Here is a 22199-nt window from a genome sequence, read left to right on the forward strand (position 1 = left end):
GTTTTATGTACCAGTTTTCTTATAAAGTATAATGAAAACATATCACTAATAGAGTTATATGTTGATTATGTATCACTGACAATTGGTTTAATGCCACAACCTAGGATGACGCCATTGCCTAACACATAAGAAGCTTTTCATTTACTCTTAAGGTTCTTAACCCAGGCTTTAGAGAATGTATGAAACTGAAATGATATGTAATATTTTTCTATGGGTATGTGTATGCATTTTTCTAGGGAGAGAGTCCATAGTTTTCATCAAAATACCAAAAGGGATCTGTGACTCATAAAAGTTTGAGAACCACATATACTACTGCTAACTTTTTGTTCTGGTCAAATGAGGAATAATATAATTTTGAACCTTAATTTCTTAAACATTTTAAATTCCTTTTCCTCTTCCTTTTGGTTGAAGATTAAAGAAGTAAGGGATTAGGTGTTTCATTTATAGTGGTAACTTATTTTGGGGAGAGAAGGCATGAAAGTAAGTAGATAAGTAGGCCTGAGACTGAACAATCTCAGTGAATTATGTACAAAAGATGAACTTGTGTTAGATATTTTGAGGGTTTTCTTTGAGGGTAGGTCAAATGCTATTAGTGAATGTCAACAGATTGTTGATTCCTCAATTATATTGGATTTAGTATTATTTGAAACAGATGCTAACTACATCTTAGAAATATTTTGATTTTAATTCATATTATATTACATGCATTCTACCATTATGTTTTGGTGCTATTTGAGGTGTGGATTTTTTACCAAATGGAAAAAAAGCATGCAAATTTCTACAGGTGACTCTTGTAATTCAAGGAAGATTTAGGCATACTTCTAATGAAATAATATCTAATTGGTGACAGAGGAGGTGCTGGAAAAGAAATGCACTTCCAGAGCTGACTACAAAGAGTAGTTAACAGTTTCTGTGACTATCTTTACAAATGTGTAAGTGCCAATCTTAACAGAGTGCTGGCACACTTTAGGGTGGTCAGTGATAGCTCCTATATTATTATAACACAGATTCAGCAGTGGTAAGAAAGACTATTCTGCATAATAGAAAGAATTCTATCAAATCCGATCTACTTTAATGTAAACTTGGAGACATCTATTGTATTTCAAATCATTAGAAGTGTTTTTCACACACGAGTGAAATTAAAATCACTATATCTCAGCTATATTCTTTTTACTGTAGCTTATTAAAAATAACTGTTTCCCTATTGTGCTTTCATTCCCTCCCCAGTAAAATATATATTAGCAATATAATCAATTCTTTAAATGTGGGTAAGCAAATTGACAAATGTCTGGATTTTGTATCTGACTTGGCATCCCCTACCCCTTTAAATAATAATTCATTTGGTATAAACACATATAATCAAATGAATCCACTCAAAGTGCCTTTAATAACTGCCTCCACTGTCATCACATTCTGTAAGCTCATCAGTGGATTTCCGGTTAACTAATGCACCATTTAAACCCTTAGTAACTAGGAATTGTTCCAGTTCAGCCAGCTTGTATTCCACGATCCTGAGGTTTACCAATATTCGCTTCTGCATGGCTACTGAGTGTGGGAAATTAGTTAAGATATCCCGAGAGAGACTGTTGACTGAAAGACTCTTATCAGTACTGCTCTTAGTTGACCGAGTAGAAGAGGATGATCTTACTAGTGCAAGAGAAGTCAAATTTGATGACATTTCACCAGTGTTTCTCTGTAAGGGAAGGAAATTATACATATGTAGTTTATTGAGTTTGGCAATGTCCAAATACAACCAAATAACAATATGCTTAGTCTTGGTTACCACAATGAACAGATTGCCCTCCCTCAAGATTAAAATCTGTTGAATGAATACACTGATTTGGAAATATGCCCTTCCCAAAAAAGACTGAGAAAAAAAATATGAAAGTATTCTTGTAATGCCCAAATGCTGTACCCTTGGCTTACATTTCTTGGGCAGTCCCGTAGGTCTGTACTTGGACCCTGTCTGACTCTTATCTAAAAGCACCTCCCTTGGAACTTTAAATCCAGGAAATGCACATTTTGAGCTTAATTATTTTTGAATGCCCCCAAAAGCCCTCATAAAGATGGCTGAAACGGAAAATACAAGGGAGGAAGAGGCAAACAGAAACATATGGGACAGTAGAAGCCAGAGAAGAGGAGAGAAGATACAGATTCTTAAAATGGGAGGTGGTGGTGAGGAGTGGGCACTTTCTGCTGTACTTTTCAAGTGAGTGAAAAGCTGACCATACCGCTTACTGACCTGGGGCTTTTGATAACATACCGCAGCTGTGGAACTGCTGGTCAACATGAGAGAAGTATGGGGGTAAAGAGTAAACATCCGGGGCTCTTTCAAAAGAAAAAGAAATGAGGTGACCTCCCCTCACTCTTATTTTAGTATTTCACTATCCTTCTACGCTCTTAAACTTGCCCTCCTCCCCAATCCATGTCTTCATCCAGCTTCATCCAATTCCAATCGTTCTTACACACTTTACCTGAAACCCAGTTTTCCAATAGACAAACATGAAGGTGAAGAGAACGCCGCTCACTAGCAGAAACAGGATACTCATGGCTCCTCTTTGGCCTCTTCTCTCTTCTCGGGCACCAAGGCACTCGGGGGGCAGTTGGGAAGCAGGGGGCTGCTAGCCGCCCGGACCCAGGAAGCCGTGAGCCAGGATGCTAAGCGTCCCGCCCTGCCTGGTGCAACTGGGATGCAAGGCTGCTTCCAGCTTTATATACTGGAGAGGGCGCGTGACCTCACAATTGAGCACGCACGTGCGGGCACTGCGTCACAATCTGATGACGTCATACCGACCTGCAGGAAATCAGGCGACACTTTACTAACTGCCCAACTGGTTACAGTTAGGAGAATAAGAGGCAATGGGGGAGTTTGGGGTTGGGGGAAGCTGAAACATGGTAGACAGACTCAGAATTGACTGGTTAACTGGTTAAATACTAGATATTTTTTGTTGTTAACTTGTTATCTTTAATACAATCACGTCATTAGTCATCTCAAAAGCAACTTCAAAAACAAGGTAGAAATGCACCGTAGGAAGTAGCTACCTACAAATTGTGAGTCTTGGCCAAATACCTCCTCCCAACTCAACTCTACTCACATTGGGATAGTTCATGTACATTTGTGTCATTGTACAGCTTAAAAAGTAATTCCAAGGACATTTCCCCATATAGTTCTCACAATAATTTTGTGCTATAGGTATTTTTTAATACTGTGTCTACTTTTGGAAATGCAGAAACAGATTCAGGTGTTAAGTAGACTCATTTGAAACTAGTGGCAAAAGCAGGACTTGAATCCATTATTTCTGTGAGTATATAATTAATGTCTGTCTCTCAAACTAGAGTGCACATTCCAGAGGAACAGAGACTTTATTTTTGCTCATAGTCATATTCCCAGGGTAGAACACAATGCCCACCCTTTACACGGGTGTTTAAAAAATACTTGTTACATAAATAAATGTTTAAGCATTGAACTCATAATTGAGAAATGTTTGATATGAAAATGTATAAATATAATTCCTTTCCTTCTCAAACTTATTAAACACCCGTGTAAAGGGTGGGCATTGTGTTCTACCATGGGAATATGACTATGAGCAAAAATAAAGTCTCTGTTCGTCTGGAATGTGCACTCTAGTTTGAGAGATAGACATTAATCAAATACTCACAGAAATAATGTAAAAGTGCAATAAGTGATGACAAGAAGTACATGATGACACATCAGCTTATAATACCATATGAGATGTAAAGGAGAATGAAGGTGCTGGCATTATGGCTTTCTCAATTGGAAGCATGGGAAATAACCAAGTATGGGGATGATGCTGATCATGAATTTGGTGTTGGGCATGCTGAGTTTGAGGTGACTTTGAAACATGAAATAATAAATCTCAGGGAAATAAGACATAAATATATGAGGCATCTGCATTATGAATGACAATTGAAGCTCTAAATATGTAAGAAAGTCCCTCATGTCTGTGTAGGATGTACAAACAGAGAAGTTAGAATAGGGCATTGTAGAACACCTTGGTGTCCAAAGGAACACTTCAAAGATTTTGGAAAATATTCTTATCAAGCACATTGACTGTTGCTAACCAACAAAATTACTGTAATACCTTCTTTTTCCTTTTTTTTTAAACCTTGCCCATGAATTTATTTTTAGCAGAGATCTTTATATTTTCATATGGCTTTTAGTTACTAACTAGTGTCCTTTCCATTTCAACTTGAAGGATTCCATTGGGCATTTCCTTTGGTGTAGGTCTATTGGTTAACAAACTCTTTCAGACATGTTTGTTTGGAAATGTCTTGATTTCTCCCTTATTATTGACTGACATATTTGCAGGATGTAAAATTCTCAGTTGATAGTTTACTTCTTTCAGCAATTTAAATGTATCATCCTATTGCCTCCTGGCCTGCAAAGTTCTGCTGGAAAATCCACCCATAATTTTATTGGGGATTCCTTGTAGATGATGAGTCACATTTCTCTTGCTGTTTTCATTATTCCCTCCTTTGTCTTTGATTTTCAGCAGGTTGATTATGTGTCTCAATATGGGTCTCTTAAAGCGGATCATTGGGCTTCTTAGATTTGTACGTTCACATACTACCCTAAATTTGAGAAAATTTTTGTCATCGTTTCTTCAAAAAATCTTTCTCCTCCTTTCTCTCTCTCTTTTTCTAGGACTTCCATAATGCATATATTGATCCATCTGATGGTATCCCACAAATACTTTAGGCTCTGTTCTCTTTTTCTTAGTCTTCTTTCTTTTTACTCATCAGACTTTATAATTTCCAATGTCTTCAGCTTCATGATTCTTTCACCTCCCCATTCAAGTCTTCTTTTGAATCTCTCTAGTGAATTTTTCAATTAAGCTATCAAATTTTTCAGCTCCGAAAGTTCTTTAACTCTTTATTATTTCCATATCTGTTGATATTCTCATTTTGTTCCTATATCATTTTCCTGAATTCCTTTAGTTCTTTGTCCATGTTTCCCTTTAGCTCTTTCAGTAAGATTGTTGACATAACGTACTAAATGTTGATTTTTAAGATGTGGCAGCTAGTAGAAATGATTGAAAGTATACTATCTTCCAATCTGTAAGAAATTAAAATAAATAAATAAATAAATAAAGGAGTGGATGTCACACATATAATTGACTTTCAATTTTTTAACTGCCTGTTAATTGGATGCCAACTTTTCTTTTGTTTTTCATTTGTCTAATACCTTGAAAACATCCTTCTTTTTTTCATACTTCAAGAATAGTATATTTCTAAGATATGGACTTAGAACTGCCACTCATGTGACTTACTGTTTAAACTAGTTGTAGTCACTTATTGTATGTATGTGTCAAACAGGTTTCCTGCCTCCATGGCATCTCCTAAGCTTATAGAAGAAATATAGTTAGCTTTTTACCATGATGATTTGACACATATCTGGGGCTGGCTTTTGCTCATGTCTCCCTTTTTTTCTTCCTCTTCCATTTTGTTTCTATATTTTGGAAAATATTAATGTTTAGTTGAGCAAAAAATTTTATCATTATTTGAAAATTCTAGGAATATGTTTATTCAGAAAATAATCAAGAACATTCAAACCAAAGAAGAAACTCAGATGAAAAGTTTAACTGTAACTGCAAACAATAGCCTAGATTAGTAGGTAACAAAATAAGCAGAGAAGGGAGACCCTTAGATTTTTTGGAATGATTTCAAGAGTAAAGAGTTCTATGAATCATGTTAGAAAATAGTTCATATAATACTACGAATGAGTAGATGACACAGGACAAATCAGAGTGATTTAATTTTTGTTTAACAACAGTTTTTTCTTTGCCTTGATTCTACCACCATGCAAAAATAATAAAGCTAGTTAGCACAAGTCTTGAATTTATAAATGTTTAAAATATTTAAATTTCTTACTTTGTTTTATAGGTTGAGTAATTGTCATTATTGTTTCCACAAATAGTTTTAAATTACTAAAACACAAAATTTTGTTGAACTAAATGAATTTGCAATAATGGTATGTTTTTAAGGAGTTAGTCTTGTGAATTTATATAACGTTACAAATCATAAAAAAGAATGTGTTGGCTTAAATTGTAAGTTCCACATCCTTAGTTAACTTTATTCCTTAAAGTCATATTAAATTAGCTAAGTAGTAAATATACTTTGGCTATCTGGACAATTCTAAGCAAGAAAAGTGTACAAAGCATTGGTCACTACACCCAGTTTTCATTTATCTTTGCTCCTTATTTATATAACAGCTGTAAATTTAACAGGATGAATAAAGCCTTTGGATAGTAATAACATACACATTTATTCCTTTAAAATATTGTAAATAATATGAAATGTGTGCTGGTGGAGAAGAAAGAGCTAGACAGTTTTGATTTTCTGAATTCTATTTTTCTCTACAAGGAAACAAGTTTAATTGGTTAGATCTGGTAATGATAGATATTTGAGTTTGGACTGGGTACAATTGTTAGAGAAAAACGAACATATATGAGATAATGGATATAATTTATATTTTTGTTTATTAGAGGAATTATCACAATTGTATTAAGATGATAAATATAACATACATTGTTTTATTTAATATGCTTATAAAGCTAATTATATTTTAAAAATAAGATGGAAAGCTTCACATTATCATATAACTGTACATTTAAATGTGTCTAAACATATACATATAAAAACTATTAAGGATAGAAATAAAAGTGGCTTATGGATATTTTATTGGAAATTATTATGTGAAAATTATTAAATACCCTAGAACACAGAAAATAAAATCAGAATGAGTTTTCTTTTGTTTAAAGACCATATTATTTTGTACACAGAAAACAGATTACTTATTATTATTGAAATATTTTGTAAATTCTCTGTACTTCTGGCATATATTTTAAATCATCTTTTTTTTTTTTTTCTTTTTCTTTTTGGTTGTACCTGCAGCATGTGAAAGTTCCTAGGCCAGGGATCAAACCTGCACCACAGCAGCAAACCCTGGCTGCTGCAGTGCCAATGACAGATCCTTAACCATCTGTGCCACAAGGGTACACCTTAAATCATCTTTTTAAGCTTCTTATTTTTGGAAAAAAGGTAAGTTCCTAATGATCACTGTTTGCTTATTGCTGTACTTTAAAAATATTGACTGTAAATATTTAAATATTTGTACATCTTGGTCATTAGCAAGCATGTGCTTATTCAGTTATAAAATGCTGTTTCAGTTGTCTCTGCTGCAAATTTACTTAATTTGATGGTCATTTTTCTATATTTCTTTATGACTTCCCTCCCTCTTAAGGATTTTATTTATTGTGTTAGCATAAAATAAAAACCCACTCTTGTTTTCTCCCCCAAATCTTGGTTTGTGCTATGAAAGAGTGTTTCTGATAAATTTGTTATCTTTGTGAACAACTGTGTATGCAGAGAAAAATTTGCATTTCCCTGGTAGTGCCTTTTCCTGTTTATATATGCAGGAAAGGTATTACCTTGTATAATAAACAGAAAGTAAAGGGATTCCCAGGTCTTTCCACCTTCTAATGACTATTTCTTCTCCGGGTCTCTAACAATATAAGTTCAACTTAAAGACACTGCAGAACCTATGCTTTCACAAGTACCAATTCCTTTATAAATCAGTGTAGTCAGTGAGGTCTCATGCTTTGGGTTATTGTTAAGTACAGTGACTATCACAATGTGAAGTGTGAAATATTATTGGTTTGTTGACTCATGAAATGTGAAAGATTATTGATGTTTTTGAACTATTATTAATTTAAAAAATATCTCAGAGACGGGTTTGATATTATGGAATGTGATGGTGGTGGTTGGCAGGTTATTGAATAGACATATACAATTTCAATTATAGGATAACTGCCTCTTGGAGTAAGAGGAAAAATTAAGGGCAGTAAGAGAAACAAGGCAAACAAATGTGGCTTTGAAAGAATGGATAAGAGGTGAGAGGTTATGGTTGTGTGTGTGTGTGTGTGAGAGAGAGAGAGAAAACCACTCAAGTTGTCCAGAAGTGAAAGATGGGAAACAAGCAGCAGAAGTTACTTCTTATTGAATTGCCATTAACAAACTATACTAATGCAGTTTGGTAGGCTCTCTTTAGTTTATGAAGCTACATGATTGAGACAGGAACTACAGAGTACTATCTTATTGTTAGAGGAGTGGTGGAAAAATGTGTTTTCACCTTAGTTTCGCATCAGAATCAGGCCTATTTCATGTGCTTGCAGAATGTGGTTTTAGAGTCCACTTCATTCTTACACAGGAAAAGATAAACCCCCACCCGCACTAGTAAACTAAAAATTCTAGGTTGTAAAAGCTTTTGTTCACTCACGTTTTTATATATGACGTAAAATACTTCTTCCTCCTGAGACTTTATACTAATGTGTACATAACATCAATTTTCTAACAGTTTTTAAAAAATACCTAGATTATATTGTCATTTGTTATTTAACACAATCAATAACATTTCATTGCTAATGTATTTGAATAATGCAGTAAAGGCTGTATAAATTCTTAGTGTAAGTAACTTATGGAGCTCCCACTGTGGCACAATAAAAACGAATTTGACTAGTGACCATGAGGTTGCAGGTTCAAACCCTGGCCTTGCTCAGTGGGTTGAGGATCTGGCGTTGCCGTGAGCTGTGGTGTAGGTTGCAGATGTGGCTTGGATCCTGCATTGCTGTGGCTGTGGTGTATGCCAGCCAGTTGTGGCTCGGATTTGACCCCTAGCCTGGGAACCTTCGTGTGCTGTGGGTGCAGCCCTAAAAAGCAAAAGCAAATTAAAAAAAATAATAACTTATGATATCACAATATTCGATGGTGTGACTGTTTTCCTCTTTTGTCTTTTTTTTTTCAGTTTTACAGATACATGAAATAGATAGGAAGCTTGATTTGGTTGTTTTATTGGTTATTGCTGTTTGAGTGTTTGAGAGCATGTTAGTCATACACAGTTTTTCTGAAATTCTTACTCCAATATTTCTTGTTTCGTTTAGGTTTAGATTCAGCCAGAACTGAGATCCAAAATAAAAATATTTTTAACAAACAAAAGAGTTGATTAAAAGACAAGCAGTTCAATATGGGCAGTGGAGATTCATAAATGTATTGGGAACCCTGGTTTGTTATACTCTGTTGTTTTGTCCTTTTCAACATGTATCTTTCACCTCATGGTCCAAGATGGTTGCCGAACTGTTCTGTTAACATGCTGATGGGAAAGGTGAAGAAGGACACGCTTCTTCTCTTTTAAGGATGTTTCCCCAAAGTTGCATATGATACTACCGCTTTCATTTTACTGGCCACAAGGTAGATATGTGGCCAAAACTAGCTGCAAAAGAGGCTAAGAAATGTAGTATTTTTTCTTAGGCATATGCTACTGAGAAGAAGGATGAGCAATTACTGAAGGATGTCCATTAATCTCTGGGACACCTTCCAGAGGAGGGGACTTAGATTTTTGTCTCGGGATACCAAACCAACCTTTCACCTATAAGACACACACAAACTCCGTCATTGTAAGGACTTGGTTGATATTTGAAAATTAGGGAAAATGAGAGGGAGGACAGCAATCTGGCTTGTTCAGAATTCTACGCATCTACCTCTTCTTCCTTGCTTTAATTGAAATTGTCTAAAAAAATAGTTCTTCCCTTCCAATTGTTGTTCTCCCAGAACGAGTTCCAAGTAGATCATATCTATTCAAGGCCATGTAACTAGGCCTGCTGCATTAACAATTTATATGTTGATACTTTTTCCTATTGACTTACATAATTTTGTGCTGACTGCTATAAAAACAAAACATTTATTTTATGAAATTCAATTAGGACGTGTTTTAGAGAAACTAAACAAATATGAACTAAGAAACATATGTTGAATTTTTTCTTTCTGATCATGCATTCTCTAGTCACACATTTCATCAACAGAGGGCATTGTAAGCTTATTTCATTTTGGGGGGTTTCTCTGCACTTTTAAATTATAGCTTTCTTTCATTTGGAATTGTACCATTTAATCCAGGGTCAAATAAATAAGTGGTATGTTTTATTTGTTAAATATACCACAGATCATTGACCTATGACACCATAATCCAGACTTCACTACATATAAATCACCATGGAATTTTGCTGAGAACATGCCCTTTAAAATTAATCATATTTGAGTCAAAATTACTAGGTATATTCCTTTTCTTTGTTTTAAAATAAAAAGGTGAAAGGCTATATACTCTATGATCAACCCTAATCTGAGACCTTGTTTTTATTCCTCTACCCCATATCTCCCCTGGTGTTGTAACATAGGCAAAATAAAAAGATTAATCTGAGTGATGATGCTTAAATCTGACATTTTAATTTCAGTGACGTTGTTTTACTTTAAGTAACATTTAGAGCTTATTTTAAGTGACCTGCAATATGATCTGGAATATGTTCTGGAAAGTATTAAGGGACTTGGAAGAAAAATTGCTTTTAGGTTTTTTTACTAAGACAATGAGCTACATGTCCATCTCAAATCGAGACTTTAATAATTCATTTTGTTTGTCACTAAAACTTTGAAATGCCAACCTGAGGATTTTACTAAAATATAATTTTCAGCCTTTTTGTAACTTGAAATAGTGGAAAATATTGATAATTGTTTTTAACATCCTTGGGAAAGCTAAGTACAATACACGATTTTTCTAGTAACATCCATACTTCAGTTGTCTAAAATAAACCAGGTTTTTTTTTGAGAGGGTGGTGGTATGTGTAAGTGATGCCGGAAAAGAACTTTATCCTCAAAATATGGGATACATCAGGAAAAATAAACCTTCCAAACAACTCCACAAAAGGTCTGGGGAAACTATTCATTACTTTCCGCTCACTCAACAAACATTTACTGAATAGCAGGCACTGTTCTAGAACAGTGAGGATACAGTGGTGAACAAAACAGACAAAAATCCTCCTTGCAGCTTGTATTCTATTGGGAAGCTATATTCAAATTCCAAGACTGACTATTTATGTTTTTTTCATATTTTCATGGCCTATTTAATTAGCCAGTAATTTTAAAAGTCAGATCATGGTAAAAGAGGGAAGGCTGCTCCTTAATACATTTTTTGAAGCTAACATAACTCTGACATAAAATCTTGCCAAATATAGCACAGAGAATTTAAAGACTGAGACTCTTAAAATGAAAAATTACTAACATAAAGCACTAAACAAATAAAATATGGACAATATCAAATAATAATATCACCAAATATAATTCTCAGAATGTTAAGAAGACAACATTAGGAAATCTCTTAGCATATCATTTCCATAGATCAAAAGAAAAAGATACTCTAAGACTATCTCAATAGATGTCCAAAAGAGGCAATTTCTAAGTTTCAACATCCATTTCTGGATTAACAATACTAAGCATTGATTTTTCAAAGCCTACGCATGAAAGAATAGGTCCTTAATATTATGATATTGAGATGAAAACAATAATTAACATCATCTGTAACAGTAACACACTAGAAACATAATCAAAATCAAGAACAAGACAAGCATGTTCCAGCACTATAATCATTTAATAATGGTATAGAAATTACAGTGAATGCAGTAAGAAAAATCTGCATAGAAAATCTAAAAGATTCTGCATAAAAAAGTCTTAGAAATAATGAGAGAGTTTAAAGTGCCTGGATGCAAAGTAAATGAACAGATTAAATAGCTTTCTTATATAGTGATAATAACTAGTTGGAAAATGGAGTAGGAAAACAAGACCACTTGCAAGGACAACATGATGTATAAAATACCCAGAAACAAAAAATAAAAAAATTTGGCCAAGGACAATTGCAAGATGTATGTAAATATAGAAAAATAGCATGTTCCTGGATAGTAAGACAATATCAACGGGCCACGTTTTCAAAAATTCAGATGTAATTTTACTGTAATTCAGACAAAACCCCAAGAGGATTTTTGAAATTTGAGAAAATGATTTTACCATTCATCTGGAAGTTTAAAAACATGAGACAGACAAGAAATTTTTGAAGAACAAAAATAAAGATATGTGCTTATATGAAAATGTATCAAAAACCACTTTTTAAAAAAATGTGATATTAGGACAGGAATATGCAGACATGGAAAGAGACTGGAAAACGCAGAACAAAGTGAATATTCTAGTAGAAAATTGGCAAGAACAAAAAAAAGTAAAATAATTGACAAAAAAAATAATGCCCAGTCTAATTAGCAATCAAAGAAATAAAAATTAAAATGAGGTATATATATTTGACTAATATTTTTAAAATACTATTCCTCAGTGAAGATGAATGTGGATACTCATTCTGTTAATAGGAATGCAAATTAGCTCAAATGTTCTCAAAAGCAATATGTCAAAATGGCTTTAAAATATTCATATCCTAGTAATCCCATACCATCAATCTATCCTAAGAAACTATTACGGGGAGTTCCTGTTGTGGCTCAGCGGGTTACAAACCCAACATATCCATGAGGATGCAGGTTCCATCCCTGGCCTCCCTCAGTAGGTTAAGGATCCTGTGAGCTGTGAGCTGTGGTGTAGGTAGCAGACGCAGCTCAGATCCGCGTTGCTGTGGCTGTGGTGTAGGCTGGTAGTTGTAGCTCCAATTTGACCCATAGCCTGGGAACTTCCATATGAAAAGAAAAAATAAATAAAAGAAAAGAAAAAATAAATAAAAGAAAAGAAAAAAGGAAATTACTCGGAGATGGGGCCAAAGATGCACATCAGAAATAGCCATTTCTTATTTATTTAAGTAGTGAAAAACTGGAAGGTATTGACATAGGTATATATCAAATGCTTTAAACCTTCATGATCCTATTTTACTACATGATCCTATTTTACTACATGATTTTTACTACATGATTTTACTACATGATTTTACTACATGATCCTATTTTACTACATGATCCTATTTTACTACACACATGCACACATGACAGAGAGTAAGAACACAAGGAAGAAGCAGAGAGAGAATGAAAGAAACACATTGCAAGTTAATAATGATAAACACACGATTAAGAAATTAGGAGAGATTTTACCTCCTTTCCAATAATCTAGACCCTAAGAATCCACTTTAACAGATACTAAGATTTTTGCTAGGATTTCCCTAGTGGCTAAGTGGGTTAGGGATCTGGCATTGTCACTGCCAAAGCTTGGGTCACTGCTGTGGCTGGGTTCAATCCCTAGCTGGGGAACTTCTGCATGCCATGTGCATAGCAAAAGAAAAAAATATTTTTGCCATATTCGCTGTTTTTAAAGAATAAAACTTGTAGAAAGCCCACTTTTTATTCTGCACATATTCCAGTATGCTCTTCACTTCCTAGAATAACAACTATTCTAAAGTTAGTGGACTCCATGTCCCGTTTTATGTTAATACCGTGAGATGTTTCCATAAACGTGTGATTTTTCAAATGTACAATCATTTTACCATTATACCTGAACTCTCTTGTAATTTGCTTTATCATTCATTTTGTTTTGAGATGTATCCATCCATATTGACCTTGCTCATTTACTTTGTGTGAATAAAATTCTTTCCAAAAGTATTTTAATAACTACTCTCCAAGCCACAATATTGGATAGAACCTGTATCTGCATCCTTGCGTGAACTTGTGCTATCAGATTTACTTTTGGCATTCTGGAATGGGGGCGTCTCTATAGCACTAGCATGCAGGTTGGATCCCTGGCACAGCACAGTGGGTAAAAGGATCTGGGTTGGTTGCAGCTGTGGCTCAGATCTGGTCCCTGGCCTGGGAACGCCATATGCCATGGGGCAGTCAAAAAAGAAGAGAAAAATTAATAAAGTTTTGGGTATGTGTTGGATGTGAAAAATATTTAAATTTGTTATTTCTCTGATTATTATTGAAATTGAACATCATTTCATATGTTTATTTCTATTTATCTTTAAATGTTTCTTTTTTTATAGTGGTCTTTATTTTTTCCATTATAGCTGGTTTACAGTGTTCTGTCAATTTTCTACTGTACAACATGGTGAACCAGTTACACATAAATGTATACATTCTTTTTTCTCATATTATCATGCTCTGTCATAAGTGACTAGATACAGTTCCCAGTGCTATCAGCAGGATCTCATTGCTTATCCATTCCAAAGGCAATAGTTTGCATCTACTAACCCCAAATTCCCCATCCATCCCACTCCCTCCCCCTCCCCCTTGGGAACAACAAGTCTGTTCTTCATGTCCATGATTTTCATTTTGCTGGAAAGGTTCATTTGTGCCATATATTAGATTCCAGGTAGAAGTGATATCATATGGTATTTGTCTTTCTCCTTCTGACTTACTTCGCGTAGTATGAGAGCCTCTAGTTCCATCCATGTTGCTGTGAATGGCATTGTTTTGTTCTTTTTTATGGCTGAGTAGTATTCCATGGTGTATATAGACCACTTCTTCTTAATCCATTCAACTGTCCATAGACATTTGGTTGTTTCCATGTCTTGGCTATTGTGAATAGTGCTGCAATGAACATGCAGGTGCATGTGTCTTTTTCAAGAAAAGGTTTGTCCAGAATATGCCCAAGAGTGGTTTTGCTGGGTCATATGGTAGTTCTATGAAGAGTTTTCTAAGGTACCTCCATACTGTTTTGCATAGTGGTTGTACCAATTTACCTTCCCCCCAACAGTGCAGGAGGGTTCCCTTTTCTCCACACCCCCTCCAGCAGTTGTTCTTTGTGGACTTATTAATGATGGCCATTCTGACTGGTGTGAGGTGGTACCTCACGGTAGTTTTGATTTGCATTTCTCTGATAATCAGTGATGTTGAGTAGTTCTTCATGTGCTTATTGGCCATCTGTATATCTTTGGAGAAATGTCTGTTCAGGTCTTTTGCCCATGTTTCAATGGGGTTGTTGGCTTTTTTGCTGTTGCGTTGTGTAAGTTGTTTGTATGTTTTCGAGATTAAGCCCTTGTCCGTTGCATCGTTTGAAACCATTTTCTCCCATTCTGTAGGTTGTCCTTTTGGTTTCTTTTTGGTTTCCTTGGCTGTGCAAAAGCTTCTCAGTTTGATGAGATCCCATTGGTTTATTTTTGCTTTTGTTTCTGTTGCCTTGGGAGACTGACCTGAGAAAACATTTGTAAGGTTGATATCAGAAACTGTTTTGTCTATGTTCCTTCTAGGAGTTGGATGGTGTCTTGTCTTACATTTAAGTCTTTCAGCCTTTTTGAGTTTATTTTCGTGCTTGGTGTGAGGGTGTGTTCCAGGTTCACTGATTTACATGCAGCTGTCCAGATTTCCCAGTGACACTTGCTGAAGAGACTGTCTTTTTCCCATTTTATAGTCTTGCCTTCGTTGTGGAAGATTAATTGACCGTAGGTGTCTGGGTTTATTTCTGGGTTGTCTATTCTGTTCCATTGGTCTGTATGTCTGTTTTGGCACCAGTACCACAGTGTCTTGGTGAGTGCGGCTTTGTAGTAGTGGCTGAAGTCTGGGAGAGTTATGCCTCCTGCTTGGGTTTTGTTCGTCAGGATAGCTTTGGCAATTCTGGGTCTTTTGTGGTTCCATATGAATTTTTGGATTGTTTGTTCTAGTTCTGTGAAAAAGGTCCTGGGTAATTGGATAGGGATTGCATGGAGTCTGTAGATTGCTTTGGGTGGTATGGCCATTTTTACAATATTAATTTTTCCAACCCAGGCGCATGGACTATCTTTCCCTTTCTTTGCATCCTCTTTAATTTCCTGATAAATGTTTTATAGTTCTCAGCATACCAGTCTTTCACCTCCTTGGCCAGGTGTATCCCCAGGTATTTGATTGTTTGGGGTGCAATTTTAGAAGGTATTGTATTTTTGTATTCCTTTTCTAATATTTCATTGTTAGTATACAGAAATGCGACTGACTTCTGAATGTTAATCTTATGTCCTGCTACATTGCTGAAGTGGTTGATGAGTCTGGGTGGCTTTTGGGTTGAGTCCTTAGGGTTTTCTGTAGATAGAATCATGTCATCTGCATACAGTGACAGTTTTACCTCTTCCCTTCCAGTTTGGATACCTTTTATTTCTTTTGTTTGTGTGATTGCTGTGGCCAGGTCTTCCAATACTATGTTGAGTAACAGTGGTGAGAGTGGGCCTCCTTGTCTTGTTCCAGGTTGTAGTGGGAAGGCTTTCAGCTTTTCTCCATTGAGTGTTATATTTGCTGTGGGTTTGTCGTAAAGGGTTTTTTTTATGTTAAGGTATGTTCCCTCGACACCCACTTTGGTAAGGGTTTTGATCATGAATGGATGTTGGGCTCTGTCAAGTGCTTTTTTGGCATCTATTGAGATGATCGTGTGGTGTTTGACTTTTCTTTTGTTAATGTGGTGTATGACGTTGATTGATTTGCATTCTGTGGAAGCATCCTTGTGCACCTGGGATGAATCCCACTTGGTCATGGTGTATGATCTTTCTTCTATGTTGTTGGATTCGGCTGGCTAAACTTTTGTTGAGAATTTTTGTGTCTATAGTCATCAAAGATGTTGGCCTGTAGTTTTCTTTTTTGGTGGTATCTTTGTATGGTTTTGGTATGAGGGTGATGGTGGCACCATAGAATGTCTTTGGGAGTGTGCTTTCTTCTTCAACCTTTTGGAAAGGTCTAAGGAGAATGGGTATAAGTTCCTCTTTGTATGTTTGGTAGAATTCTCCTGTAAAGCCATCTGGTCCTGAACTTTTATTTGTAGGAAGTGTCTTTATGACATGTTCAATTTCCCTTCTAGTGATGGGTCTGTTCAAGTTGATCTATTTCTTCTTGATTCAGTTTAAGCAGGCTGTAAGTCTCTAGAAAGTTGTCCATTTCTTCTAGGTTGTCAAATTTGTTGGCATATGAGTGTTCATAGTGTTCTCTTATGGTTTTTTGTATTTCTGCGGTATCTGTTGTGATTTCTCCTTTTTCATTTCTTATTTTGTTTATTTGGTTTTTTTCTCTCCTCTTCTTGGTGAGTCTGGCCAGAGGTTTGTCAATTTTGTTTACCTTTTCAAAGAACCCACTCTTGGTTTTATTCATTTTTCCTATTGTTTTCTGAATCTCTATTTTAATGATTTCCTCTCTGATCTGTATGATTTCCTTCATTCTGCAGAGTTTAGGTTTTGTTTGTTCTTTTTCTAATTCATTTAGGTGGTGGATTAAGTTGTCGATTTGAGATTTTTCCTCTTTTTTGAGAAAAGCCTGTATTGCTATGAACTTCCCTCTGATCCCTGCTTTTGTGGCATCCCATAGATTTTGAGTGGTTGTGTCTTCATTATCATTTGCCTCGAGGTATTTTTTAAATTTCCTTCTTGATCTCCATTGACCCCTTGGTTTTTCAGTAGCATGTTGTTTAGTCTCCATGTAGTCAGTTTTTTCTCTTTTCTTTTCCTGTGGTTGATTTCTAGTTTCATGCCACTGTGGTCAGAGAAGATACTTGAAATAATTTCTATACTCTTAAATTTGTTGAGGTTAGCTTTGTGCCCCAGTATGTGATCCATCCTTAAGAATGTTCCCTCTGCACTTGAGAAGAATGCATATTCTGATTTTTTTGGATGTAAGGTCCTGAAAATGTCGATTGAGTCTAACTTTTCTACTGTGTCATTTCAGATCTCTGTTGCCTTATTGATTTTCTGTCTAGAGGATCTGTCCATTGATGTGAGTGGGGTGTTAAAGTCTCCTACTATGATTGTATTCTCATCAATTTCTCCCTTGATGTCTGTTAGTATTTGTTGGGGGTATCTGGGTGCTCCTATATTAGGAGCATATGTATCATCAATTGTAATATCCTCTTCTTGAATGGATCCTTTTACCATTAAATAGTGTCCTTCTTTGTCTTTCTCTATGGCCTTCATTTTAAAGTCTATTTGGTCTGATATGAGTATTGCAACTCCTGCTTTCCTGTCTTGTCCATTGGCATGAAATATCTTTTCCCATCCCCTCACTTTCAGTCTATATGTGTTCTTTGCCCTAAGGTGAGTCTCTTGTAGACAGCAGATTGTAGGTTTTTTCTTTCTTTTTGTCTTTTTAGGGCCACACCTGTGGCATATGAAGGTTCCCAGGCCAGGGGTCTAATCAGAGCTGTAGCTGCCGGCCTACACCACAGCCACAGCAATGCAGGATCCGAGCAACGTCTGCGACCTTCAGCACAGCTCAGGGCAACGCCAGGTCCTTAACCCACTGAGTGAGGCCAGGGATTGAACCAGCAACCTCATGGTTCCTTGTTGGATTTGTTTCTGCTGTGCCACGATGGAAACTCCATATTTGGTTTTTAAATCCACCTGGAATTGATTTTTATTATTATGTGATGTAGGGTTTCAATTTGATTTTTTTTTCATATCTACTCAATTGATCCAACACCATTTATTGGAAAGCTTGTACTCTCCTCACTAATTTCAACACCATCTTTATGACAGGCTAAATTTCATATATTTACAAACATATGCATGCACATTTGTCTTCATTTCAGTTTTTTTAGCCTGATGGTTCCATTTTGCCAATATCATGCTGTTTTAATTGCTATAGTTGTATACTAAATTCTTATGTGTAGTATTTTTGTGATTATTTAATTGCAAATGTATAACCATTTCCTTTATGATGTCTTCTTTGAACCATTGATTAAGAGAAAACTAAGTTCTATTTGTTTTTTTTATTTTTTACAAATCTGTGCTTTCATCATGGTTTTCATTTATTATTATAATCTCTATAATCATTTTAGATATTTATAATCACTTTTCTATTGTTCTTTCACTGTTGTATTCAGACAATGAAATCAATCATTTAGCATATGTTTTCTTTATATGCTAGAAATCTTTTAAAGGAAACTTTAAATTTGAGAATAGCTGTACAGTTATAGAAAAATTGCAAAGGTAACACAAAGAGTTCACATTTCTATACCCTATTATTAACATCTTACATTAGTACGGCAGTCTGCCACAATCAATGAACTAATATTGGTGTATTATTTTATTTTACTTTTTTTCTCTTTAGGGCCTCACATGTAGCATATGGAAGTTCCCAGGCTAGGGGTCGAATTGGACCTACAGCACAGCTTACAGCAATGCCAGATCCTTAACCCACTGAGTGAGGCCAGGGATAGAACCTGTATCCTCATGGATATTAGTTGGGTGCATTACTGCTGAGCCACAAGGGAACTCTGTCGGGTTTTTTTTTAATCTATTTTTTTTTTTTTTATTCCAGGATCCCATCCAGGAAAAACTTCATTTGGCTATCATGTCTCCTTATGCTTCTCTAGACTGTCAGGTATTCTGGGCTTTTTACTGGAGTTTTTATTTTTTTTTTAAGTCAGTCAGTTTATTGCGAGATTATTATGTACCACACTCTGCTGGGCAGTTCCACCTTTGTTATGTTAATTAGTCGTTTGTCATCTATTTTTGTTTTTTTGGGTTTTTTTTTAATGGAAGTTCCCGGGCCAGGGATCAAACCTGCTCCACAGCAGTGGCAACACTAGATCCTTAACCCACTAGGCCACCAGTGAACTCCTCAGTCCTTATTTTACTCTTCTCAGTGAAGTATTGAAATATTACCTCTCTTTATGCCCCTTTTCCCTCCCCATATTATAATATAGTTGTCTTAAATAAATGTTTCTTCTACATACATTTAAAACCACATCAGACAGTGTTAAGCCTTTTTTTTTTTTTTTAACCAGCAAATATGATTTAGAAATCTCGGGAGAAGAAGCAAAACCTATTGTATTTACCCATATTTTTACTTGCCGTGCTCTTTCTGACTCCTTGATGTTCCAAAGTTCTTTCTTTTATTGTTTCCCTTTTGTTTAGAGGAATCCTTTTACCCATTCTTTTAGAGTATGTTTGTTGGCAAGAAATTTTCTTAGTTTTTGTCTCACCTGAGAATGTCTTGATTTTCTTTTATTATTGAAGAGCATTTTTGCTGGATGTATGTTTATGAGGTTGTCAATTTTTTCCTTTTAGTTAATTCAACATCTCTCTCCTTTCGAGTTTGGCACTTAACTCTCTTTTCTCATTCTGTTTAGGTTCATCCAGGTTGTTAGTTTGATGAGTGACTTTCTATTGAAATTTGGACATTTTCATGTTATGAGACTCTAGATATTATTGAAACCTTCAGGGTTTTTGTTTTTGCAGTTTTTCTCTTTCTTTTCTCTGACACTGCTCTGGTGGGGAAAGAAGAGGTGCTGCCTCATTACTGTCAGGTAGAGTCAAAGTAAAGATTCCCAACTTGGCTTCCATCTACACCTGAATATGGGAGGATGGTGCACTCATTTCTACTGTTAGGAGTGAACTTGCAGTTCCCCGCATGGTCTCCCTGACACCATGGTGGGGGTTACTTCATTGACTCTATGTAATGGTAAAAGTCCTGACTCACTACTAGCCCTCCTCTGACACAACCCCACAGGGAGGGAATACAATGCCTCATTAATGGTAGGTAGAGAGTAAGCTCAGGATCCACATGTAGTATCCACCGACATGATGGGGATGGGAGTTGTTGCAGGGATTGGGGTTGAAGGTCCTCATTTTCAATTTGGCTTTCTCTGAGCCCCCTGATCAGGGGTGTGGGAGAGCCTTATTAAAGCCTTATCAGAGTGGAGGTCTAGTTTTTCCATTTGGCCTTTGCTATCATGGGTAGGAGGTCTGGGAACATTTTTTTTCTGTGGTTTCTGACTGTAATAGACTGATTATTGTCTACAATTGTTTTGTCTCATTAAGCTCCCACTTTCCTAAAGGTCCTTTGGCTAGAGAGAACAAGTTTTATTGAAGCTTTTTTTTTGGGAGGGGGGAATCTGCTTCCATTGGTATTTGTGGAATATGTATATATATATTGATTTTTAGGGCTGCACCACTGGCATATGGAGGTTCCCAGGCTAGGGGTCAAATTGGAGCTACAGCTGCTCAATGAGGGATCTGAGCTGAGTCTGTGACCTACACCACAGCTCCCAGCAATGCCAGATCCTTAACCCACTGAGCAATGCCAGAGATCAAACCCACAATCTCATGGTAACTAGTCAATCTGTTTCCACTGTGCCACAATATACATATAATAGATATATTTCCCCCCCCATGGGATATTTACATGTATATGTATTCATGGGTTATACACACACACACACACACAGTATATACACTCACCAGTGTATCATTCCTTTGTTCCAAAAGTCCATGGTTAATTTGCTTTCTTCTCCAACTTCCAGAGTCTTTATTTTATTTATTTTTATTTTATTTTATTTTTTATTTTTATTTTTTGTCTTTTTGCCTTTTCTTGGGCCACTCCTGTGGCATATGGAGGTTCCCAGGCTAGGGGTCGAATCAGGGCTGTAGCCTCTGGCCTACACCAGAGCCACAGCAACACGGGATCCGAGCCGCGTCTGCAACCTACACCACAGCTCACAGCAACACCGGATCCTTAACCCACTGAGCAAGGGCAGGGATCGAACCTGCAACCTCATGGTTCCTCGTCGGATTTGTTAACCACTGAGCCATGTCAGGAACTCCCAGAGTCTTTATATGCTTGTTTTATATGTAATGTCCAGCATTTTCAGTTGTACTTAGTAGGAGGAATAGGAAAAATAGATCTCCATCTTCCCGGAATTGGAAGTTCCACCTTGTTTTTAAACTCCCCCAAAGTGTTCATTACAGTATAAGTTTTAAGAGCAGTACCTACTAAGCTTTATTCACATCTATGTCCACTTCTTTGCTCACCATTGCATTTTGCATTTCTGTGACTCTCTGCCAGCTTCAGCTTCTCTCTTACATGTTCAATTAGCATTTGTGAAAGATAAAGTCCTTCAATGTTTGTCTGAAAATGTCTTCTGTCATATTGACTCTTGAATATTTAGTTGGATATAGAATCATAGGAGGACAGTTATTTTCCCTCAGCTGTTAGATAATAGATACCCACTGTCTTCTGGTCTGTACTGCTGGTGTGAAATCTGACAGTCTGTATGATTGTCATTTCATTGAAGGTAACATCTTTTCTCAAGTTATTTTTAATCTCATTCTTTGTATTTCATATTCTATGTTTTTCCAACCTTGTTTTCACATATCAATTTTACTTATGTTGATTGGAGCTTTACTCTTTCAATCTAAGTATTCATGTCTTCCTGAAATTCTGGAAAATTCTCCCTCATCTCATTTTCACTATTGTTTCTTTGCATTTTCTATTCTTTTCTTCTATGTCTCTTAATTGCTGGTTAATATTTTCTATCTCAATTCTGAATCAATTTAGTTTTTAAATTTAGTGACCCAAATTTTATTTCTAGAAGTTTTATGATTATTAGAATTATTTTCTTTATTTTTCTTCTTTTAGCTTCTATTCTCTTTA

At 35.8% G+C, this 22199-nt stretch overlaps 1 protein-coding gene across 1 annotated transcript; it reads right to left on the reverse strand.

The window, feature by feature from the left end:
- On the reverse strand, positions 639–2840 carry CT83 (cancer/testis antigen 83). Its single transcript, XM_005673848.3, has 2 exons — positions 2475–2840; positions 639–1693 (listed from the first exon to the last, which is right to left on the reverse strand). Exons 1-2 carry the CDS (start codon positions 2547–2549, stop codon positions 1385–1387), a joined length of 384 nt encoding a protein of 127 aa, XP_005673905.1. The 5' UTR covers positions 2550–2840; the 3' UTR covers positions 639–1384.

This window comes from Sus scrofa, chromosome X (genome assembly GCF_000003025.6).
Source record: "Sus scrofa isolate TJ Tabasco breed Duroc chromosome X, Sscrofa11.1, whole genome shotgun sequence".
Taxonomy (NCBI): Eukaryota; Metazoa; Chordata; class Mammalia; order Artiodactyla; family Suidae; genus Sus; species Sus scrofa.

Excerpts from the sequence above, each read along its gene's own strand:
- CT83 (XM_005673848.3), bottom strand. The coding sequence starts at position 2,549 with ATGAGTATCCTGTTTCTGCTAGTGAGCGGCGTTCTCTTCACCTTCATG. Across the intron at positions 1,694-2,474 it reads ATTGGAAAACTGGGTTTCAG|AGAAACACTGGTGAAATGTC; the intron begins GTAAAGTGTGTA and ends CTTCCCTTACAG.